At 46.5% G+C, this 24,909-nt stretch overlaps 2 protein-coding genes across 2 annotated transcripts; one reads left to right on the top strand and one right to left on the bottom strand.

Moving 5' to 3' along the window:
• The first annotated feature begins 686 nt into the window (after window positions 1-686).
• Window positions 687-4,676, top strand: BBLN (bublin coiled coil protein). Its single transcript, XM_062505821.1, has 2 exons — window positions 687-801; window positions 3,617-4,676. Exons 1-2 carry the CDS (start codon window positions 714-716, stop codon window positions 3,808-3,810), a joined length of 282 nt encoding a protein of 93 aa, XP_062361805.1. The 5' UTR covers window positions 687-713; the 3' UTR covers window positions 3,811-4,676.
• A 359-nt stretch (window positions 4,677-5,035) lies between these two features.
• Window positions 5,036-24,492, bottom strand: CIZ1 (CDKN1A interacting zinc finger protein 1; the record flags this gene model as incomplete). The annotated part of the gene is given in 17 exon segments (XM_062505654.1): window positions 5,036-5,826; window positions 8,488-8,609; window positions 9,691-9,760; window positions 10,362-10,544; window positions 10,886-10,999; window positions 11,577-11,661; window positions 12,077-12,207; window positions 12,542-12,724; window positions 13,669-13,742; window positions 14,092-14,171; window positions 16,961-17,021; window positions 17,934-18,069; window positions 19,017-19,183; window positions 21,661-21,776; window positions 23,667-23,809; window positions 24,353-24,409; window positions 24,412-24,492. Coding segments are annotated over 17 exon segments (2,370 nt in total), but the record flags the coding sequence as incomplete, so codon positions are not given.
• Between the last annotated feature and the right edge of the window lie 417 nt (window positions 24,493-24,909).

Here is a 24,909-nt window from a genome sequence, read left to right on the forward strand (position 1 = left end):
GTCCCAAATACCCACTTAATAACTGAGTCCTTGATCTCAGGAGTGCTGCTTGAATCAATGCTCTAATTGTGGGTTATTTTCATCCCAGTGACTTCTCTCCTGGGGAAGAAAACACCACACAGCGATGAGATCTCCTCAAGGTGACTCCAGTGCAGCTGATGCCAGGCCAAAGACAGGGAAGGGCAAAGTGAATCGTGCTTGTTGCTGTAGGGAAGAAGAGTGTGAAGGTGACCTGAGGCTCGTTCAAGCAGAACCAGCAGAGCAGAAACTGGTGCCAGGGCTGGAGTTGGGAGCTCAGCAGCAAAGTCCTCCCTGGGACGGGATGTCCCGCATGAACAGGATTGATTCATCCACACTGAGCACCACTTGTATTGGGAAAGAAACGCTTAGTGCCGATGGCGGTCCCTAAGCGGAGGAGCCTGGGGGGACCTGAGGACACTTGGGGAAGTCAAGGACACAGCCTAGCGCTGAGAAAAATCTCCGAGTAACGGGAACGTGGCGCTGACCCCGGCCCCCCCCGCCGCCGCCCAGCGTTGCGCTCGCCGCTCCCGCCCGCGCGCCTGCGCCCCGCGGCCTCGGCGCTAACCACAGAGTTCACCGCACCGCCGGCCTGGGTGACGCGAGAGGCGCCCTGCCCTCCCATTGGCTGGAGGCCCCGCGCGTGCACGGGCGCGCCGTGCGGGCGGCGCCGAGGCGCGGGCGGGAGCGGCGGGATGTCGGGCCCCAACGGAGACCCGCACGTGCTGGGCGGCGGCACCGGCGGCGACGGCGGCGACGGCGGCGACACCTTCGAGGAGGAAGGTGCGTGGGGGAGAGCGGGGCCGCCGTCTCGGAGGGGATCTCGTGGCGCAGGATGGCCTGGCCTGGCCCCCCTGGGCTGCGGGTGGTAGAGCCTAAGTGTGCCCAGGTGTGCCCAGATGTGCTCAGGTGTGCCCAGATGTTCTGCCGGGAGCGGTGCCCAACGCCAGCGATGCACGGCAGTGGAGCTGAGGGGCTGCAGGGTCTGATTCCTACCCAAGCACGGGGCACCGAGCTGCTACGTGTTGCCTTGGGGTTAATTTTTTTCGTGTGAAAAAAGTTATTTGCTGTCGTACGGGGTGTGGATGTCAGGAAAACGGATGTTCAGAGGTAGCTTAGGAACAACTTCCAGTTTGGGGCATTTCTGCAGTGCCTGAGTATGAAGATTCTTCATGCCCTGTCTGGTTAGAACCAGCCCATGGAGGAAGTGAGACAACAGCAGAGCAGTTACGTGGACGTAGAGGTCACTCTGGAAACTGGAATTCTTTCAGAGTAAGCACTTTGCTACTCTTCTGTTGAAAATGATGGAGTTGGGTTCTGCTCTTTCCCAAAATATTGTTCCCAGATGTGACCCACACAGGTTTAGGAGTTTTGTCTGGGACTTAGCTGCAGTAACAGGACAGTAATTTCTGCCCTGAAACACCCCAAGCACATTCACTGCATTGTATCACCACAGTGATTTGCATTTCACGTTTTTTAAAGAGCTAAGAGACACATTTGATGTGATGGAGAAAGTCACTAAATTGGATCTACATCCTAACTAATTGGGTTGTTCAGCTTGTAATTAACTGGGCTCTGTGTGCAGTAGCTGGTCATAAAGGGCTGCAGCTATTTCCTGGTCTAGTGGGGCTGAGGCTGTGGATCTCTTCCTTCATCTCAAGTAGGAAATCTGATTTTTGTCAACTATTGTAGTAAGAATGTAGAGGAGTTAATGTAATTGTCATACTGCTGCTCAGTGTTTGCAATAGGGATGTGGCTATGTTTCCACAAGAATCCACCAAGCTTGCAACTAATGCAACTAAAACAATAAAATAAAAGGTTTTTACAGCTTATTTTTAAATTGTTAAATTTTTTTAATTTCTCAAAGCTGCACAAATTATATAACCTTCATCTGAGTTTTAGGGACTGAGAAAAATTAAGCTTCTGCTGTGATTACAGACTTCTTGCCAAGTTGATTAATGTCCCTTGCCAGTAGTTACCATGTCTGCTTGGGATCTGCTCACCATTTCAGTGGAATATGGTGCATCAAATTGAAGACTTGTAACTCAAATTGTAACTCACGTACCTTGAAAAATGCTGATAGTTTGAAAAATACTTATAACTGCCACCTTTTTGAAAAGCATGTGTTTGTGGGATTGATTTTTAAATCCAAGAACTTCATCAGTGCTCTCGCTTGTAATGCCACCTCCGTGTATACCTGCAAGGCCAGACTTTTATTAATGAGCTCAAATGCAACATTATACAATTTTCCAAAGAATTAAAGGCTGCAATGCTCTGAACAGCTCCAAAGTGGTTATAAGAAAAGGAGGATAATTATTTTTTTATAATGAAACTTCTTAGCTATTAATAATGGAAATTACTTCAATGTTTAAATATTCACAGTTCTTTTAAAGCAGCTGAAAACGGCAGTACCTGGACCTGGTGTGCCGGGGCACCAGGACACCCTGGCAAAGGGGCAGCTGAAGAGGGTCTGGGGGATTTCAGCACAGTCTGACCTTCCTAGGGTGCCCAGAGCACATCCCCATTCACCCTCCTCTCTCCACATCCTTCAGCTCAGCCCAGTGTTCTGAGTATCACACCTGGCTCAGAGGAGAGGAACCAGCCCCAGCCCCTGAGGTGTGAGCTTGTCCCACCCACACAGGCATCCTTCCCCGTCCTGCAGCCCATGATCCTCACAAACATCAGCTCACAGGTCACAGCTCCACCTCTGCCTCCCTGCACTCACCCAGCTCTGTGGCTTCAGAAAAGAACATGGGACTGGCTCCATCTGGGATCTCCTGCAGCCCCTCCGGGGTCCTGAATAACCTCAGCAGTTTATCTTGTTCATTTTATTGGTTTGGGTTTTTGTTATTCTTCAGGATTGTGTGAATATTGCTTGGAGCAAGCCAAAAGCAAGTATTTAATGCAGTAGCACAGCACTCTTTTAACTGCCAGGATCATCTGCAATGAGTCTGGGTTTAATCTGAAGTACCCAAAGCCTTAACAGAGAATGAAAATCCTGTGGCTGAACTCGGTGCCCAGCACTTACCTTCCTGTGGAAATAATAGTGCCACTACCAGCACCTTTGGGCTCATCCCCTCCTCCTGCCACAGTCATGATGGCTGCACTATTATGGCAGCCCAACTCCAGCCAGGCCAGAGTGAAACACATCCCAGCCTGGAAGCCTTATCCAGATAATTCACAGAAAAGAAACCCTGCCACATGCTGACAAAATACCTGTACTATCACGAAAGATTATCCCAAAGGCAGGTAAAAAGGCTGACGTGTCTTTGGGATTTATCTGGTACTGTTGCAGTCAGCACTCAGCCTGTGGTTGGCTGTTTGTGTGTGAGATCTGAGGCTCTCAGATGTGCCCACAATGGGTTTGGACGCCCAGGTACCTTGCCTTAGATCTTGTTACCAGTGTTCCAGCTTCCCATTGGCCTAATTTGGTCAGGGAACAGACTACATGCAGGATTCAGTTCATTTTACTTCACCTACCCTAGGGCAAATAAAGCACAGCCAGAATGCTGTGGGCATGTTTTGCCAGAGCTCTCGCTGCCTGCTCTGACTGCAGTGACAATGTAATTACATTGTTCAGTCTCTCCCTTTCTTTTAGAATATGCAGCAATAAACTCCATGCTGGACCAGATCAACTCCTGCTTGGATCACCTGGAGGAGAAGAATGATCACCTACACATCTGCTTGAAGGAACTGCTGGAGTCCAACCGCCAGACCCGGCTGGAGTTCCAGCAGCAGAGCAAGCAGCTGAACACAGGAGCTGATGTGCAGGGATCCCAGCCTCCTGCCTAGTCTGACCACACACTCTCAGCTGGTGTTGCTAAGGGGACAGTTACTGGCCACCGATTTGATGTAAAACTTGAATAGCAGAGGTGCCTCGTGTCTGTTACTTGTTCCTTTCTGTGTTTGTATCCTGCCATTCATCTCCATGTTCTGTTTTCCTTTAGCTGTGAGACAGGTGCAGAAGCACAAGGGTAGGTGTAGAAGAGCTGGTTCTTTCTGCTCCCCAACACGAGCCTGGCACTCACACTTGTTTAAAGCTGGTTGTAGGAAACCTGAGGCCATGCAGGAAGTTTGCAGGCAAGCCCTCTTCACAAAGTGGAAAAATTATCTCTGCTCTCCTTTCCTTAAATCCAAGAAAGGAGTATTATGGCTCTACCTCCTTCCCTCAGAAAGCACAGCAAGGGCTGTCCTGATTTCAGGCTTGTCCCTAAGTGTAACTCTGGTGACAGCCCTGGAGAGGGAGGACCTAGGCCAGCTGCTGCCTTGAAGCTACAGCTGCTCCCTTAGTCATGTTAACTGTGATATATGAAATATTGGCACATGGTTCCAGATCACTGGACACTTCCACTCATTCCAAGCAGATAAGACAAGCTACCAGGGTGATGTTTCCATTGATGTGACCATTGTAACTGGGAGCTGCCCCACTCCTTCAGCTGCCATTAAGGACTGAGATGTGGAGAGAGGCAGAACAGCCTGGTTAGCCCTCACCACAGCATCAGCAGTAGAGAGCAGAGCACTCCCTGTACCTTCTGACAAAGAACAAGAGGTCTGGTCTGTACATTGTGATCTTTGTCAGTATGTCCTAGAGCCAGCACTTTTGAAGCAAGTCTTACTGTTCTACTTATGTAGAGTTAAAGGAGTTCTTGGGAAAGTTAAAGAGGTTAATTAAAAGAAATCTGTTTTATTAAAATCAGTTTGAAACAAAGTTTGTTCCTGAGTGTCTCCACTATAAGAACAGATTTGATTAAGCCTTGTAGTGTTAACAGAGGACCAAGGTGCATGTTCTTGCCTAGCTTAGGACTTGGACAAGACTGCTTGTCCAACAGTGTGTGTCTTAGAAAGGAAAGTGTTCTGAGAAGTAGAATTTGGCAGAGTTTCCCAAGAGATAAACGTTTTCTCTGCATGGAAAGGAAATGAGAGGAACTACAAAGAATTCTTAAGTCTGCATCCATCACTCCATGAAGTTTGTTCCCCATGGGGAACTCCCATATGATGGAAATCCCATTACCATCTTCTTTCAGGTTCAACAATCCAAGCCTCAGTCTTTCCACATAACTGCTGTATCCCAACTGAACAAGTAATAAGCAACACTATCCTTATTAGACACGCTAAAGCCAGGCTTATTTATTATTGAAATAAAAACAGCAATAAAGTTGAAGGTTTTGCTCTATTAAAAGACTCAGAAAATAAACATTTCCAGCAAATATCATATGTAAAGGGCTCTCCTTTAAGGCCACTCTATCTGGGTTTGCGCCTGGAAGAGCGTCTGCACCCAGCAGAGGTGAGACCGGCTGTCTCACCTTTGGTGAGGGAGGAAGGCTCTGCTGCTGCCTCCTGTCCTAAGCCTCCTCCACTCCCTGGATCCTGGTGGTCATCTGTGCCTGCCCTCTGCCTGGCTGTGTTAGTTTCTTCCTCGTGTCCCAGTGACTCCCCTACAGTGTGGCTTTCCTCAGAGAATGGGCAGTCGGCACTAGTGGCAGTGGACTTGTTCTCTTCATGTAGACTTTCTTCTTCTACAACCATGATATCACACACATCATCAGTCACACTGGCCAGGCTCTTGCCCTCTGGCCTAGAGGTGGCCAGCTCACCCTTACCCTCCAGAGACCTTGAAGTTTGTTCTTGCAGGGCTGACAGCTCTGTGCCCTCCTTATCTATGCCACGATCATCATTCATCTTGCTGGCATGTGCTGTTGTAGCAACAGGCTGTTTTGGATCATCCAGCAATTGGGAGCTGGAGCCCTGGGAATGCAAAGGAGCCTCGGGGTAGGCAGTTGTGGCACGATGCCTTGCTGCCTTGTATCTCTGCAAATACAAACAAACCAATGTGTGAGAGAAGCCCAGCTCAGCTCCTGTCACTGCAGCAAAGCAGCAGCAGCGGGTCCAGGAACACCTGTACAAAAACAGTGGTGAGTGGCAGGGGCACAAGTGATCTCAGCAGCTCCTGGCCTGGCTGCTGAGGCTCTCAACAGAGAAGGGTCGGCTCCTGTGAGGAAAAGTAGTATTAAAAACTGAAGTCCCTCTTGCATTACTTAATGCTGAGCAAGTGCATGGCAGACCTGTGGCTTCTGAGACAGAAATCGCAATCTGGCAACTGTTAATCTCAGTCAGACTCAGAACTCTGTAGATGTAACAGTGCAAGTGACAGCTCCTGCTTTATCTACTGCCAGGACAGGTACCCTGAGCATGTGAGGCTCTGCACAGCCCTCAGCTACTGGTGTGATTTAATGTTTATCAGCCAAAGCAAGGCTTCAGCTGAAAGCTTCTTCACTCTCTTGATACAATCTGCACAGTCAGTGGAACTGTTGACAGGAAGGCTACCATATCAATTATATCTTGTTACAAGTCACTGGGGTTTTCCACAGAGGAAAGGTAAGCATATCATCAATAAAATGACTCATTTACACTCACTATCATGATGAACCAGTAGAGGTCTGTAAAGAGATTAAAATGGCTACTATGCATGTTCTAGACTGGATTTGAGGAAAACAACACACTGCAAGATAACTTAACATATAGCAGGAACCCAGTCTTCCATGCCCAGACAGAGCATGACCTAAAGCCTAAAGAAACAAACTGAAGTTCACTCTTTCCCGCAGCAGTTCTTTTCACAATCAACTCCCTTTCAGCTGCCTGCTGAAGGATTCCTTCAACTGGCACTAGCATTACACCTGACAATTTAAGGAAACAATTTCAAGCACAATGGCTTTCAACAGTCTGCAGTGTGGAATTACAGCACATCTGACAGGCAGCTTTACATTGTAATTCCGTTTATCACTGCAGGCTTGCTCCTCCTCTGTCCTCAAATTGTGATATCACATTGTAATTAGATTAGTCGAGTTATTTTGTATCCAAACCTAAGCAGGTGCAGGCATGCAGACTGGTGTCCAGAGTGATGCTGTAAATTGTCTTAACAGCACACAATTCTCTGCTTTGAAACCCTCTGCTAAGCTACTCTGCTGAGAATACCCCAGCAGCTGACAGTGATTTAACTCAAACCATGACAACCCCAAGGCAGTCAAGAATAATAATTATCTGCCTGCAGATATGTAAGTCTGGATTCTTCTTATGAACTCCCCAGGTCACTCTGGCATGCATTTGAAGAGCATCTGATTTCAGCTCTAAGTGGGCCAAAAGAGTGACATAAGTGACTGCTGCTGCAGTTTCACTCTATGCTGATCTAAAACAAGCCAGGAAAACACCAAGTTCAATTCCTTCATTCCTGAAATGACTAGCTGCAGGAGTGGGAGAGGATGAGCAACCATGAAGGAACAGCTGTGGTCTCCTCCCATTCCAAATCCACTGCTCTGAGTGCTGGCAGAATTCTAAAGAACTCCACCCCTTCCTGGAGGCAGTGATGGCTGACTGGGAATAGTTTCTTCTCTCTGAAGACTAGAAAAAAAACATGAAGTTTTGGGGTGTGTGTCTGTGTATTTGTGTTGGGGGTTTCTTTAAAACACCATTTAAAAAGGTGGTAGGGAAGCACAGCAGTTTTTGGGAGTAGATTGTAGGTGCAGGCAGAGGACAAAATCGATGTGGGAGCCTCCCTCCTTGCCAAGGACAGGGACTAGTGCTCTCCCATACGGGAGGGGCCAGGCAGTGGTCATGAGATAGGGCAGAAACAGTGCAAGCCCTGCGTACCCTCTACAAACACTGATCCAGGCCCCTCACCCCCTGGCAAGTCAACAAGGACAGAACAATGGAGGCAGATTCCAGGCCAGCCCAGTAAGAAAAGCTTTAGGTACAGAAGCAGCAAGGGGCAATACGGCTTCTTCAGGTGGAGCCAGAAAAGCAAAGGAACAGCATCAGTTTGCAGAGCTTTGTGCTAAGGAGTTTCTAGGAAAGGGTATCAGACAGAGACAAGACAGACAGACAGACAGACAGACTTCCTCTTGCAGGCTGACCCTGAGGACAAATGGACTCTCACCAGCTTGCAGATTCTATCACATAAAGAGTCTGTAATGTAAAATTTTCAGATTTCTAAGGTATCTGATTTTACCAGGCCTCTTCCTGGATGAATCACACCCACACTTTTGGCTAAAGGAGCTGTTCTTGCAGTATCACACCTGGAGATGCATATGCACCAGCTTTCTTTACAAGGAACAGCCTCACTCTCCTGCTCAGTCCCACCTTGACCAACCTGTAATCTAACAGAGAAGAGGCCTAGACTAAATGACAGACTCCACAGGTTCAACAAACAGAGCAGACACTCTGAGGAAGATTCCCAGCCAGAAACAGGCAAAAATATGACAGCAGCAGAAGCTGGGAAGCAGGACTTGACTAGTTTTAGATCTACAAGAGCCAAGGGAGACAAAGACAGAGCACACCAGGAGAAAGCTATGGCGTAATGGACAACAAGGATGATGGAAATGAGCTGGAGACAAGACAGCTAACGTGGCGGATTCACTGGAGAGACACGCACGGGGGTAACAAATGCCAGGCCATGCAATCGCCAAAGGGTCTAACCTGAAAGTTCTCAAAATGCATCAGGGACTTGCAGTGTGCGAGCCGGGCAGCGGAGTCGCTATGGTAGAATTTGTGACACAGCCTGCAGAGGTAACCTGCGACGGGGACCAGAAAATCCAGGCCTGCGAAACGGGAGGGGAAGGGAAATCACAGATCACATTGAATGGAACTCAAATAATGAAAGCATGTTAAAAGAGAAGGGGGACAGGAGTAATAAAGGAGAGGTGGAAAGCTTTGCTTCTGTTAATCAGGGATTTGCAAGATGACTTGCTGAATATCTTGTCTTACCATGGAATGGCTGTGGTTGATATTCAGAGAGAAATCTGGCTGCCAGAGCAAAGAAACTACACAGAGCATTAAGGGGGTAAAAAGGGAGAAAAGAATACAATGGAAAACTACAGAGAACATGTGATCTAATGTAATGGGATCAAACCAAGCAGAAGACAGCAGGCGCGCAAGAGGAACACGCAGAGAACATTCACAGCATGAATCATTATTCCATCTGCCACACGATAGTGGAAGGTTACAGTGATATGGAAGATTCGTGTAAACAGAGCTCTCCTTGGGCACAAAACAGCCTCTGCAGAGCTGCCCTCCTCAAACACAAGTGGCCCTTGGGGGTTTCAAGTCCGTTGCTTACAGGGTGGGGACCAGACACAGCCATCTGGAGGCACCACTGTCCACCAGGCCAGCAGCACGGCTGAGGAACTGCTCAGTACAGCGTGGGGGTTCTGAAGCAGAGGAAACATGCACAGTTTGGGTCTAGCAGAGAGTTTGATACTGTCATTGATGATCAGTATCTCTCTGCAAGCTGCATTTCTGTTGGAAAGCATTCCAATCAATACGCTTTCTGACTTCATCTTTCCAGAGCATCCCTCGTTTGCTACCTACTTTCTTCAGTACTCCTGGCCTGCTTGTTCCATGCCCCACCTTAGAAATGTATCTGGCTCTCACCCTTCTTCAAAGCAAAAGGCAGTTGACAAACATCAATCACATCCTTATGTTTTATCACACAGTAACAAAGACACACCCTGCTCTCAGGAGAGGTTCTTCTCCAGGCAGCAAGGACCTACACCAGTCCAATGCACCTGCTGGAGCACCATGGCCCAAGAAGTCATTAAAAAAGTAGAGACCATCCTCTCCGACAGATACAGAATGTACAGAAGGCTCTGTGGCCCTTTGTGCTTAACTCTGCTTGCTTACCATAAGCTGTGTCTGGACAATACTTCTCACTTCCTTCGTAATCCTCCAAAGACACTTCCTTCAGCCCAGTCTGGAAACCGAAAGAACATTAGTGCCTACTGTATCTATGGCAATTGCCAGGCTCTTGCATTATTTCTGGTAAGCATGGGAGCAAAACAGGATTCACGTACCAGAGACAGAGCTGCATAGCCTCTGGTCAGGGGCAGATGCAATCCCCAGTGTCAGCAGACCACTTCACTACAAGGGTTAAAATCTCCCCTTCTGCTCCAAGCCTGAAGGAGCTTAGCCATGTACCTCCTTTTTGGTAACTGACCTCTACTGCAAATGTATTTGTCAAGATAAATCTCTACATGTTTGCTATCAGACCCAGCTACGGCTGGCCTGTTTGAAGGCTGTTCAATACTGCTTTGTGCTCCTCAACAAGGTTAACGTCTGAAGACAGCAGAAGCTGTACAGCACAGCAGAAACACCTTCATGTATCCCACACATAGTGCCTGATTCTCTTCTGCATCACCCTGTGCTCTGGAAGAACCCTAGAGTCCCACCCTACTGCTGTGCAAATTTCAGCAGACTTTTGAAAGCCTGATCTCAACCAGCCAAGACCAACTAAGTCATAGGATCCCACAGCAGATTCTCAGATAGGTCATTCTTTCCTCTTTTGAACAGCATACCTGCTTGGCAGCAGAATCCTCATTCTCCATCAGCACTACATCACGGTCTTCCTCCTCACCAGCTCCTCCCTCCTCCTCCTCCTCCTCTTCCTCATCATCATCTTCAAAACAGCCAACAGCATCCACAGTGATCAACTCCTCTGAATCTTCTGGGCTCCCCAACTCCTTCTCTCCCAGCCTAACCTGTAAGGTACAGAAAAGAAAGATGGGGTCCACTTTGCACTTGCTATTTAACCAAGGAAGAGCCCAGACTCAGGACAGATTGTATGCGATGAGGAGAAAGAAGTGTAACACAGGCATAAAGCTCTCTTGCTTCCAGGCATATTCAATACCTTCTCCCTTTTTCACTCAACTTCTTTCAGTGCTAACAATTGAAGTTCAGCAAAAGATGAAAATTAAAACAGGGTTGGAAGAACTGTACATCTTCCTTTCAGCCTTGCAGTAGTCAGGGAAGCAGAAAGTTACCCTGCTCTACAGTTTAGCTGCCTCCAGACCTGCACAGCACTCTACCCAGGCAGTATTACCTCTTTGGCTTTCTGTTTGTGTTCAGGGGACTTCATATGCTCCACAAACTTGCGAGGGGTCTTGAAGTGGCGGGTGCAGACAGTGCAGAAAGGACGGAGCAAGCGTTTCGCCAGCTAAGGAAAGAGAAACAATTCTCTAAGTCACAAGAGACTGCTTTGGAGGAATACAGATGAATCTTGAAACAAAATCAGCCCTGCATCCTGGGAGACCACAAAGAAAATAGTCTTTTCAGCAGAAAGGACCCCATACCTCTAATCTACCAAAAAGATGAAAAACATGCAGAGCAAAAATAAGTGTCTTAAAATAGCTGTTCTGGCACTTCTTCCCTAAAAGTCAATAAATATGCTGGCCTGCCTGAAGTTTAGCTTAAAGAGGCTGCCCACCAATTCCTCCATTCAATTGATTAGGTGACTATGATAAGCCTTATTTCTTAAGAAAAGTCAAGAATTACACACTAGAGGTGCCTCAGGCCATACTGACATGCCATGACAAATGGAAGCTCCAACAATGCCAAAGGCAGGAGGTAACACTGCAGTGCCCTTAGGTAGGGAGTTCTGTCAGAACTTGATGTGTATCCCTCCACTTCAGTCACTTTTCCTTTGCTGCCTGGAGAGCAGGAGATGCTACACACTTTGTTTGATCCCCAGACAAAATGTCAGTGCAAAATGAAGTCCAGGCTATGGTTGTTACCTTGTGTTCCTGGGTCCTGCGATGTTTGATGAGGTCGCCTGTGAAATGCACCTGGCACGTGTTACACCACCTCTGCTGGGTCTCTCTGAAGTGACAACAGAGAGAGCTCTAAGTCACACCTTTTTCATTCTCCATGGAATACTGCAGTTAACAATCTGTCCCTGGCATTGTTTTCTTCACAATTCCTATCTTTACAGGCTCGGATTTATCTTCACTTCTTTCTCACCCATTTATAGGTTGCTTTAGCTTGTGCTGACAGAAATGCACCAGATAAAACAGGTCTCCTACTCAATCTACTGTATTAAAAACTACACAGGTTGAAGACAACTCTGGTATTCTTCAGAAAGACAGGAAGTTGCCTGAAGGAGATTAAGGCCTTTAAAACCAGAGTTGGTTTGTACCTTACCTAAAACTGAGAGGCACCCTGGTGCAGTGAAAAACTGTAGAACCCATGTAGGGCCACATTCAGACTGAGTTTTCTACTGCAGACCAACACTTACCCATCCTCTCCCACTAGCACCTTCTGCTGTTTCACCATGGGCAGCAGTGAAACAAAACAAACATTGCTCATGTGCTGAATCTCCCCAAGTCGCTGCTGGTGCTGAATTCCAGCCATGTGGGATTGGAAATTCTAAAAGAGAGGTTAGGAGAAAAATCCTTTTAAATATATCCAAAACATACAAAATAATAGGTATGAGCTATGCTTTCCTTTCTTTTGACTGCTGTTTAACAGTGAAATATAAAAGCTTAAGAGCATGGCTGCCTGTGGATCCACCCACATTCTCTCTCTAGCAGGTTGCTTGCCAGATCTCAGGAGAAGTTTATTTTATCTGCATACTTGTCATCATTTCTTATGTTCCTTGTTCCTAAAGCATGAGCCCTTGCTAACAAATCCCCTTGGCAGCGAGCCATCTAATTCCCATCTCTTGACCACCTGGATCCCTGTCAGACCTGTGTATTTTTACCTGCTGACTGCAGCAATTTGTCTTGCAGATGTAACAGTAGAATTTAAGAACTGATTCCGGGTTGGGATCAGCTGTGCCCACGTCGCAGGCCCAGTGCCCTGGTTTCAGAGCTGTTGTACTGATAGCTCTGCTCTCACTGCTCTGCTGAATAGTCACTTTCAGTGAACCTCCAGAGCTCAACACCTGCCAGAAGAAGGAGTCAACATTAAGTTCAATCCCTCAGTAGAAGACCCCAAAAATTACACCTGCTTTTTGTGTGTCATCTAAGCTCTTTACCCTTTAGGAAAATGAATGTAAGCTTGAACCCACAGGAGGCTGATCAGAAGGACTCTCATGCACACTCTGCCCAAAGCTGCTAAATCAGCGATCCCTGTGTCATAGCACCAGCCCTATTAGCACAGATGGCTGTTTCTGCAGCCTCTGCAGCCACTGTATGATCCAGTCTCTGGGGACTGGAGCCACAAACAATTGTTGGTAAGGGACACAATCAGCTCATGTTTCTCCACAGCAAAACTAAAGCCTATTCAGCACAACACCTGATGGATTCAAGAACTCAGGCATGGGCAGGATGATACATTTGATCACATCAATGTCTCCAATTATGGAAGGCTGTCAAGTCTGATTCACACCTGAGGTTAAATTTTTGTCTGCTCACAGCTTTACACAGCCTAAGGTCCTGATTTAACATCCAGCACGGGGGTCACGTATTTAATGCAAAATACTCTCAGGCTGCATCTTTTAATACCACCTGAATCTTTCTGCACTAGCTCTTTATCAATATGAAAGATGTATTTAGCTATGGCTCTCCATACATAAGAGTTTTAAGTAACTCTTTCAATGCAGCTTTCCATCTTTCCAGCTGAATACAAAAATCTTATAGAACACCCCATCCATAGGCAGCAGTACGTAAGGAACAGGCCAGGAGAGGTACAAAAGCAGTAAGTCAGAGCAGACTGTGCACTAATTGCAGACATATTATGCCTTATTGCCAGGGACAACAGCTTACAGCAGGAGACAGAGCTCCAGACGTGGGTGCCAGCTGGTTCCCAGTGGCAACGGGTTTCTCCAGGATGGAGGGGGAGGTTGTATGTTCTGCACCACCCCTGCATGGAGCAGTGTCTGCTCACCTCAGGAGCCTTTGGTTCCTCAGAGAATTTCCTCTCTCTGGAAAGATCTTCAGCTGTGTACTCCTTTGCATTGTCTGTACCTAAGAAGGGAGAATCCTTTTAGCAGCCTTAAATCAAAACAGCAATGACAGGAAAAACAGAGCAGCAGGTGAGTGAAGTCAGGGAGCTTTCCTCACAGCACTGCTGGCCATAAGCCAGTTCACAGACCTTTCTTCTTAATAAAGACAGAAACATCCAACCATTTACCCTTGGCAGGTAAGAGATATTAGGAGACAAAGTTTGGATTTGGTTCCTAGATTTTATCCTCCTTTTCCCATCCTGTACAACTCGGGGAAGAACATTTCTGTAGATGCACAGGACCTACAGGTGTAGTTCCAGCAAGGAGTGCCCTAAAAGTTCAAATCACAGGGTTCAGCAACTCACCATCAGCTTGGATTTGGGTGCATGAGACTCCCGCTTTCTTGCTGTCTGTGGCATCCTCTAACGCAGACTCCCCAGTCACACTTCAAGGATATCAAGAAAAGTACCTTAATTGCCATGTTACAGACAAGAGTTTCAAAAGGCACACCAAGGCACAGGCTGGGGTCTAACCTACCACACTCTGCACTAAACTCGCAAATCAATAAGCTACCGAAGTGGTATTTCAGGCAAGAATTCAGCAGAAATAAATAAAAATAATGTAGAGTGGGTGTTCTAGAATGGACTCAGAAACAGCAGCTAAATAATCTGGACAAGAAGGTTACAACTGATTTTTTGGTTAGCTGCCCTCTCCTGCAAGAAGCCTGAAGGGAATGAAGTTCATACAAGAAATATTCTTAATAAGAGCTCTGAGAGCTCTCTCCTGTCGTGACTGGTGACCTGTAGGGAAACTGGAACACCTGAACAGGGGTCCTGGCTTCTCTGTGCATGAGAGAAGAGACCTATCAGAACTGAAGGAGTTCTCCATGGTGCCTTTACAGGGATTTCACCACAGCTGCTTTTTCTATTCATATCAGCCCAGTTTCATTCCAGAGTCCCTACAGCTCTGCTTGTGGGGGAAGAGAAACTCTACAAGATGCAAATCAAAAGGACCTTGCTTTGTTTTATTTGGTATTGGTGATCTGCTAAGGAGAAAACCACTCCTGAGGGGACTATTGAGAATGTCTGACTTCCAGAGGGCACAAAGTGTTCTCTGTAGTCTCTTTCCTCATCTCCCATTTTTCTGTCAGGACTAACTTTCCACCATGACTTGACTGCTCTGAGGGTGGCTCAAATTCCCACCTGCTAGTTTCCTTCTGCCAAGAGGGAGCAGCACCTTCTGCACAAGCAGGACAGCCGATAGCGCAGGTACCGCATCCCGTTATCCGAACACACGCACACCGCATAATTTATCAGACTGATAAGTGATAATGGAACTGGGTTACATGGCTATAAATATGCAGCAGGGTTTGGGCACTGCAAACACGAATTAAACAAGAGTGACTGGCATTAACATTATTTTTCAGATGCTGCCAGCAGGCTCAACGCTAACGGTACCACACACAGATGGTGCCAGCACGCAGGGCAAGGGTTTGCAGACTGAACTGCAAACCTAGGGAGCAATCTAAGGGAGCAAAAGCCACCACGAGCATGATCTAAAGAGGATATGGTATTCTATGGTACTTGTTATGCCATGCTAGAAGTGGGTGTTCAAGGAAGATTTGAAGATGATGAGTGCTTTCTGCACAGGAATGAGGATGTTGTTCCAGGTGTACAGATGGTACATAGGAGCAAAGGCAGAAGTGGGAAAAACCTGAAATGAAGAAGGAGGCTGGTATTTCTGGCTAAAGGGAAGCGGAACAATGAAGCATGAAACACAAGTTTATGACATAGATGGGGGGAATGCCCTTGTCATCTGTGAAGGGCAGTGTGAGAACAGTAAAGTATTTTTTTTTACAGATCCATCGTATGTTCATTGGAAGAAATACTTAAAAAAAAAAGCTAAGGAATAATCTATTCTAGGTAAATACCAGCCATAATATATGCATCAAATCTGGCAGTCCCTAACTGCAGCTTAGGAAAGAATTTTCCTAATAGCTGGCTTGCTGCAGTGCTAGCTGTCATTCCTCAGACTTGATTCTTGTTTTCAGTGCATGCAACAGGACTTTGATTAATACCCTGCTAAATATTAATGTAATTAAAATTAAATTAGCTTTGGCAAACAGATTAACAAAGCATGAACTCAAATGTATTCGACCTAGCTTTAATTGAATTTATTCACTTTCTTGCTAATCATAACTCACGATGGTCCCTGAGCACACAATATTTATCATTCTTTAATGTTTTACATTGATGTTCAGATATTACCTTGATCATGTAATCCTGGAATATTCCCCCTAAAGCTATCCATTAATCTGTAATCTACAGATGGGAAACAGAGAGGTGAGGAAATTCGTCCAAAAGCAGGCGGCGAACGCCTAACAGGGAAGTTAAGAGGACCCAGGAGTCCTGACTCATCATCGTTAACATATGCTGGAGAATTCTCGAGTCAGTGCCTACAGAAATCTGCATTCACTCCTTCCTCTTCTCCCTCCACACCAGCCAAGGGTGACAGTTCTGGGAGAGGAGCAGCCCGGTGCAGATGGCAGCAGGAACTCCAGGAGGTGCCTTCCCACTAGATGGCAATGCAGCCCTGCCTGTCCCTGCCGCACCCTCGGGAGGCCGGGAGAGCCAAGGCCAGCCTGCCGCGCATCCCTGGGGGATAATAGGATTGCCTTTGTCTATTTTTACCCAACAGACAGAGATACTGGCAAGGCAATGTTTGCAGAAGGGATACAGAACCCAACGCTCATGGATACAGGTTTGGATACTAGGGAGTATTGACTCCCTTTCCTTTATCATTTCTCAAAATAAACTACTCTCTCATACACCTACTATAACCTAAGATATCCCAAGGCTTTCCCTTTCAGCTCATTTCACTTTTTTGACCTTTAGGGAAGAAACTTGGAGAAATACACTAGAACAGAAAATAACCTCTCTGCTTCTTACAAGGATCCTGGCAGGAGAATACACAAGCAAACTCAGCTTTGTTGCACATTTAGATGAGCTGCATTTCTCATTTTTCATTCTCATACTTGGATCACCCTTAGCAGAGACCCCACAATACCTGGTATCTCAGCAAGCACCACGAGATTTTCTGAACTGTTCACAAGCATCTGAAATACCTCTTACATGCTAGACATCAGGCCAATAGAGTATATAGGCCTAATTAGAAAAAAAATTAGACAGTAATTCTAAACACAGTAACTATCTCAATAACCCCTTCAATAAATACCTCTTCAGTCTTTTTGCTGCAGGCTCAGTGTTCAACACAGATTCTGTTGGAGTTCTTGGCTCTGCAGGAACACAGAAGGAGATTTCCTTAGCAAAACAGATCATGTCACCTTAAGTAAGTTCCATATCTGAATGGCAAATGCCAATGATGCTCTGTTAGAGCAAATAATACTAAATATTTGTTTATTCTTAATTTATGAGCTGCTCTGACAAGGTTAGATTATGACCTCAAATATTTGAATTTTACTGCAATGTCACTGTATGAGATACTGGTCAAAAAAAGAAATCTGTGTTCCTATCTACTAAGGGGGCCTTAGTCCTGTACCTAAGCGACAAGAGCCATGATCATGGGAACATTAATGTAAGCCAAGGTGGCATATCTACCTGACAGCAAGCAGTTAATAAGACACTTTTCACCACTGCATATTCCCTGGTCACAATCTCATCAAAGCCTGCAGTTTTAAATCACGCACTCCTCAGTCAGAAATGACATTCCCACACCTGTATTATATCTGACATTAAGATATTCAGTGCCAGCAGTTTCTGTTTTGACAACTGGGGAACCAGGACTTTCAACTCATCTTTTCCTTAGCATGCTGATTCTAACTGGCTCTGCTTGATGTGTTTGGCTGCATGAGATGTTGACTTCAGCATGGGTAAGATAATGTGGAAGCTTTAATTTCAGACCAGTTTTCTTTCCCCCCCATCTTAAATGGAGCTCAGTGTCAAAGTGACTTCTGAGAGGGTTCCATGCAAATGAAGTGGAGCAGGCTTATAAAAAAATTAAAAATATTCAGGTAAAAGTGGTACATGAAGCACATAGCAGAGTGCTATCATGAGCAGTTTAAGTATTTACAATTACAGAGAAATATGGCTGATTAAGCCTAAAATCATCTCCAGTTCTTGCTGCAGGACTAGTCAGGATAAGTTTATCATATTTGCAAGCAGTTGCTTCGCTACAGGCTCCCCCTTACCTGTGGATGGTGAAGAATTGTTCTGCTCTGACCCTGCTTGCATTCCCTCTGGAATTTCCATTTTCTCATCACCTTGTGTCTGAGATGAAGAACCAGGATCTAGCTCTCGCTTCCTGTCAGGAACCCTCTGGAAGTCCTGCAACAGGCAGAGAGAGTCACTGCCAGCTCTTAGTCCTTAACATACACTGCCTAAAACACCAGAGTTTTACTGTGGGGCAGGAACAGGAATTCCAATATGTGAAAATGGAAAGGAATAGATGGTTTACAATGGACTACAAGGCAAGTAAGGCATTTCACATCCACAGGCAGTCAGGACACGTCCCCAGTGCTTTAAGAAGCAGCTGTAGGAAATCTAGCTTGCAGAGGGTAGGGTCATGCTAGAGGAAGTCTGGCAAGAGGTGCATGGGCAGGGAAAAGGATAATCCAAAAGAATCCCCCTTCTTTTGACTCTGGAGGACAGTCCAAGAGTGTAAGCTTACCTTATCCACCACATCTTTTTGACAGAATGGGATGAAATATGCCAAAGCTAATCTAAGAGGAGGCAAGTGGCAGTCAACCCAAGAACCATTTCCAGGATACAAAAGAGGTCTTAATGATGGAAAGTGAGAAAGGTTTTTACAAAACAAGAATTGTAGATTTTACAAAATTCACATGGACAAATATGAGTCTGATGCTAAAAAGTGGGAGAAGAGCCCAAAGAGGCAGAGTGTCCGTAGTAGGAGCAAGTTGTTTGGGAAAAAGAACAGCAAAGCACTTAGCTGGAATTTCTTCTGTTGCAATTACTTTTAAGCTGATACTTCTAAAGAATCCTTTTATATCCTAGGTTTAAACAGTTCTATCATGGGAAATTCTCTCTCTTGGGCAAGTAGTGACATGAAACCTTTGCATCGTTAATGTAAATATGGACCACAAAAGCCTTTGGGATGGAATGATTTCTGCATTTCTGTGTCAGCAGCACAGCACAAAACATCGTTTTCTTTGTAAGGCTCTTTCCCTTCTCCTCTGTATCCCACCAACTATACAGTCAACACCTGCTGTAAAAGGAGCACAAAGCTCCCCAGCAGCTGGAAACCACAATCCCACCTTGCGAAAGGTCCGGTTCTGCCGCTGGAATGGGAGGCTGGGGAAGCCCAGCCGAGTTGGCTTTAAGGAGACCCCAACAGGTGGTGGTCCCAGGAGGGAATGTCTCGTAGCCTGAGGGAAGAACTGCTGCAGTGCTGGTGCTGTCATGTTAAATCCACGCAGGTTTCCTACAAATGCAAACACAGCGTTTCACCACCCTGTGGTGTGCAAAGGAGAGAGAAAATCTTCCACCTGAACAAGCAGCAGGTAGAGGGGAAGGGCTCCTCTACACATGACCCTGCCCTTTACTGGGCACTGTATAGGTGCTCTGTGCTCTACCCTCTTCAGCACACAGAATGATTTGATGTGATAGCAACCATTACTATGGATCAGGCTATTTAATTATAATTGTCACTCCAGGCAAAGATCATTAGAGCAATTATTTGATCTGAGCACATTAGTGCTTGTGTTTGCAACAAACAAGGTCCCATTTTACAAAAAGCTCTCTGTAAAAAAAGGAAAATGCACCCCACATTTTTGCAGCTGACTGCCCACACCATGGGCATGGTGCTCTTTAGCATGGAGCTCTTTACCAAAAGCCAGTAATAGCATTTCATCTAAAACAATACTGAACTTTTTTTTAAAAAAATCCCACAGTCCTCTCTGCCACTTGGTTGACATGCAAGCTCAACATGTCAACCCCAACTCTGACACTTGAGACTCTGCCATTTCCAATTATAATGCTCTGCTTTCTGTATAGTTCAGCATCCACAGACTATTAACCAAGTGTCAAAAATTTCTTCTGAAGAGAGTCCTTGTCACCCCCATTTCAGGGATGAGGGAATGGAGGGGCCCAGATGCCTCAGCTATAGCCTCAGAAACCATCCATCACTCAGGGAACCTGGACTTAAATTGCCATTTTTTTTTCTCCCTCACTTGAATTAGTGCATACTCTAGCCTTTTAGCAGATGTCAAAACAAGGCAGAAAAATTTGGATACAGGCATTCAACATCTGAAAAACCAAGCTACAGTGTTAAAAGCCTGCAGCACAATAGGAAGTACTCCCTATGTTTGTCTTCAAAAGCAATCTAATCTATTATTATTTCCCATATATAATCCCTTACTGTAAAAGGGCATAGCTATATTTAAAAAAAAAATCTAACACAAGAAATCATCTTCTGTTCTTGGTTTGATACCTTTAAAGAACCACATATCTGCTTCGATTTCAAGTATTTACCTTTTCCTATTCCCACTGCTGAAGCCACACACAGCCAATGAATTATTTATGCTGATGCTTCCCAGGGGCAGAAATGGCACAGCATCAGATATTCTTACACGTAACACAAACCTGAACGGCCAAAAAATTCATATCACTCAAAAGGGCCACAGTGGACATTGGCAACCATATTCCATGTTACCTGTGGCTTCCTGAGCTAGGTTATTGAGAGAAGTCACAATTCCATGGAGAGGTGAAGAGGAGCAACACTAAGAAAAAGTGCATGTAAAGTGTTCATTAACATATCTTATCCTGCTCTATCTAATTAGCCCCAGGTGCTTGGCACACTATTTAAATACAACTTCTCAATAAAAGATTCAAGGAAAAACGCCAACTGACTGCAAAGGTATCTAGAAGGAGCATGACTGACTGAAGGCTGGAGTCACAATTTTTCCTGACAACAATATATGTACACCAATCATCAGAGCATAGCTTGTCCTTCCTCACTGTCACTTTCCCTTCAACCTGAGAGAGATCTGTGGAGGGCCACTGGAGTCACTAGAGAGCCCTCTCGTTAAATGGGCAAGAGAGAACAAAAGGAGAGTTAACGACATGCAGAATAAATCTTTTGTCTTCACAACTGGGTATGATTCACAGGCAAGGTAGAAACTGCAGGCATTAATCTAGACTAGGCACTGGAAAACTATCCCAGGTACTGATTTTCTGTGTTGAAAAGAACTGAGCAAAAAATAAAACCATACATTTATTCCTATTATCTTTACATTAGTGATGCTGTTATGAAGGCAGCTTCATAAACTTGTTTTGAAAACACAAAAAGAAAAGGAAAATGCACTTGTGGAAACACAATAATGGAAAGACAGAGATATTACCCACTATAGAAATTACAGTCATTTCAGGGAATCAAAATTTCACAATACAATTGACACCCAAACCATCTTCTACTTCACTATACTGTATTTGTTTGTACTGCACTAAGTTCATACAAATATCTACTGCAAACAAGGTTAGTGTGTATGTATCAGATAATTAAATAAATGGCATTAACCTTGTAACCAAGAAAGACAAACAAATAATCAAAATCTCAGTATTTTATCTAAATATACTGATGAAAAAAAATACTGCTCCATCAAGCCTAAAAGGGAACGCGTGTATTCAGTATCTAACCTGATACCTCCTAGTGCTATTCCCAGTTGTGAACAGCTGGACACATGTGATTTTCAACATCTGAAGAACCTCTGTTCTGAGGACTACGGACTAATTTAAAGAGAAGAGTTAAAAAAAAAAAAAACAACAAAAAAACCCCCAACAAACAGAACTGCCAAGTACAAGAACTGCACTGGTTTAGCAGGAAATAGCCATGGTATGGTTTCAGTCCAAGAGGATGATTAAATAACTCCAGTAAGTAAGCGTTTCCCATAACGACAGTACCTTGCATCTGCTGCATGAGTAAGGCCCGCTGAAGCATAGGATTGGCATTGAGCAGGGATGGCTGATTTGTTGCCCGTAAGCTCAGCATCTGTTGCTGCTGCGGTGGCGGCAAACCCCTGGAAAAGAAGGCATCCATCATGAGAACCCAATAAAAACTGTACCCTTTTATTCCAGGCCCTTAGCAAGCATAATACAGAGGAGCAAACAGCTGAAAGGCTTATATACGTGCATGAAAAGACAGTTTGCACTGGCACTGTATCCTCTGTCCTCCACTCTCCTGGAATTTCCAAAGCTGACAGATTGTCTATCAAAGAATTCGAGGTCAGAGACAACTCCTTAGCACCAAGCCCACACAGAGCCTCCCAAGCAGCATAAAAAAAGCCCAGGAGCTGACTGCAGTTCTACAGAATTATGCAGCACCCGTCAGGAGAAATGAGTGATCTAGATCAGCAGCTACATTTAACACGACAACAAAAAAGTTCTAAAAAACAGGGAGTTTTCGCAGTAGCTTAAAGCTCATTTTCCCAAAATCAACACCTCCCACACGGAGCCAGACAGGTCAGAACTGTCAGTGGTGCCCCCTAACTGCAAGAACCAGATGGAAAAATAAACCACGGCCTTCATATTTAAAACACGAGGAGGAAGAAGCAGCAGGGAAGAACTCTCCAGTTCTAAGGAGGGTGGAGCAGTCGTGAGAGAAAAGTCTGAGGAAACTGGCAGGCACTTCTTGAGGCTATTGCAAGGTCAGGCCCACCTCTATGCACGCTGCTGACACAGCTAAATCTGTCAGAGCTGAAGAGAGGTACAAACACGGATCGAAATATCCACCCTGACAAAAAAACCCAACCCCTTTAACAGAATTCACAGCAGTTCATCTTCACATTTGCTGCTCTAGATTGTTCCAGTCTCTGAGCCGAGATATTTATACTGCAAAAATCATACTTTTAAAGGCGTAAGATGCAGCCTTGCTATCTAGCAGTCAGCCTCTTACTGGCATTTTAAGTGCAGCTTTTTTTATAGTATTAAACATATAAAAATGGTGAAAAGATTTGCAGGTTCATATTTCTAGTAAAACAGAAAAATTCCCACGCTTACCTCAGATACAAATACCTTATAAGGATAAAGTAATACAATAATTCCTTAAATAAAAAATTAACTTTCTTCCTAAATTCACATCCCATCGCTTTGAATTTACAAAGAATAAGGCTTTAAAGATAACAGTAACTGCAAATAAATGAATAATTTTGGAGAATTTGTGTTGATTCTACAAGTCTCAGCTCATTGGGGACAACTGCTCCTATTCAAGTTGTTTCACATCTTGCATTTTTTAGGAAAACCGTGGTTTATTTTCTGGCAAATGTCCTTTCTGCTTTCACAAACAAAACACGATTTTCTCCATCCCCTCCCTCCCTGCCCCACCGTGCTCAGCCACAGCCTAAGCGCTGGTGCCACTGCAGAAATAAGTTCAATCATCACACTCAGACCAGCAGACCCAGCCAGAGAAAGCAAATAAATAAACAGTTTAAGTTCAACAATGAAACAATAAAGTGCTCGTGTCTGCTGAGGGTGGCTCTGCCGAGTGCTGTGTTTCTGCAGAAGGCGTTTTCCCCGAGCCCTGGCTGCCCTGCCCGCCCTGAGGGGCGACGCTCAGCTCGGAGCATCCATCCATCCACCCACCCCCGGCTCCTACACGGGCTGCCCGGGTCACCCACGGGCTCTCGGGGGCTCCAGCCCCGGACGGCGGACAGGGATACCCGGAGAGCTGAGGGGACACGGCAAGACCGCACAGGGGCCGCCGCCCTCCCGCACTCCCGGCCCCCTCGGTGCCCCGATCGAGGCCCGTGTCCCCAAGCCCTCGCCCGCCTCCCTTTGTCGCCTTCCCCACCAGGGGAGGGCAGCTCCGCACCATCCCCGCCGCGGCGAGGAGGGACGGAGCGCAGGGAGGCGGAGGAGAGCGGTCCCCCGGGACAGGCCCCGGATCCCCGGCCTCGCGTAGCGGCGCTTACCGGCCTCCCTGCTGCGCCGGAGGGTGATGATGGTGCTGCTGCTGCTGCTGCTGCTGCTGCTGGAGGAGGTGCTGGAGCTGCAGCAGCTGCTGCTGGAACTGCTGCTGGTTGAACATGTCTGGGGAGCCCCGAGCGAGGCGAGCCTGAGACAAAATACGGGAGGGTGAGGGAGGCACCGGCTGCGGGGCTGGCGCGTATCAGCCCAGCAGCCATTGAGCAGAGGAGCCACCGCCGCTGCCGCCCATTCATTCACTGAGCCGATCCCCCCCTGCCGCCTCCTCCTTCCCCCCGGGGTCATCACAAGCGGCAGCCTGTGGAAGAGGTTTCCAAACCCCACCTCCCAAAACCCGCTCCCACCCTCCCCTGCCCGCGGCGCCCGCTCCCCGCGGCGGGGCCGCACCGGGAGCCGCAGCCGCTTCCCATCCCTTCGCCTCCTCGCCCCGCCGACACTCACGGCGCAGCCCGCGGCGATCACCGCTCCCCGCCCGCCGCCTCCATCTTCCCGCCGGGGACAGCGAGCACCTGCCCGGCCCCGCTCCCCGGCCCAGCCCAGGCGGGAGGCAGCTCCTTGGGCAGGGCTGCAGGACACGGCCGCCCCCGCGGGGCTCGGGATCGCCCCCAGAGCTTCCTCTGAGGTCGCCCCAGCCCGCAGCACCTCCGTTCCTCATTCCCCGCGCAGAGGCGGCATGGAGGTCCCCTGTCCCTCGAGAGGGCTGGGAGGGAATGGACACCATCTGCCCAGGGCTGGGCAGGGAATGGAATAAACTGCTGCACAGGAGGAGCAGATGGCATCCAGCAGCGTGGGCTTTCTGCTCTTTGTTTTTTTAGGTGTTTTTTTGTTTTGTTTTGGTTTTTTTTGGGGGGGGGGGTGGGTTTGTTTGTTTTTAATAGTCCAGGGGAATCTTTGGTAACCGTCTTACCGAGAAGATGGAAAAAACCCAAAGCAGCCTCTGGCCATTTACTGTGGTCACATCTTGGCTAACCTATCATGAGAACCTGGAAGCAAACAAACAGGGACTTTGGCAATATTGCTGTTAACTGAGATGACTTATCTAGCAAGTCTATCCCCTCCCCCCCTTTTTTTGTTTTGTTTGGGTTTTTTTTTTTTTGGTGGATGGTGGGTTTGCAGCAGAACCTTTTCCTGCAGGGCCTGTTTTCCATAGCAAAATCAATTTTAAGCATGTTCATTAAACACAGGCGCTCTCTATGACTATACTGTGACTATAATTTCTTTTCATGCTAA

The sequence above is a fragment of the Cinclus cinclus genome, chromosome 19, assembly GCF_963662255.1.
Source record: "Cinclus cinclus chromosome 19, bCinCin1.1, whole genome shotgun sequence".
Classification (NCBI taxonomy): domain Eukaryota; kingdom Metazoa; phylum Chordata; class Aves; order Passeriformes; family Cinclidae; genus Cinclus; species Cinclus cinclus.

What these genes read in the sequence shown, in the direction of transcription:
- BBLN (XM_062505821.1), top strand. Translation starts at nt 714, where the DNA reads ATGTCGGGCCCCAACGGAGACCCGCACGTGCTGGGCGGCGGCACCGGC. An exon ending in CGACACCTTCGAGGAGGAAG is followed by an intron (nt 802 to 3,616) that starts GTGCGTGGGGGA and finishes CCTTTCTTTTAG; the next exon opens with AATATGCAGCAATAAACTCC.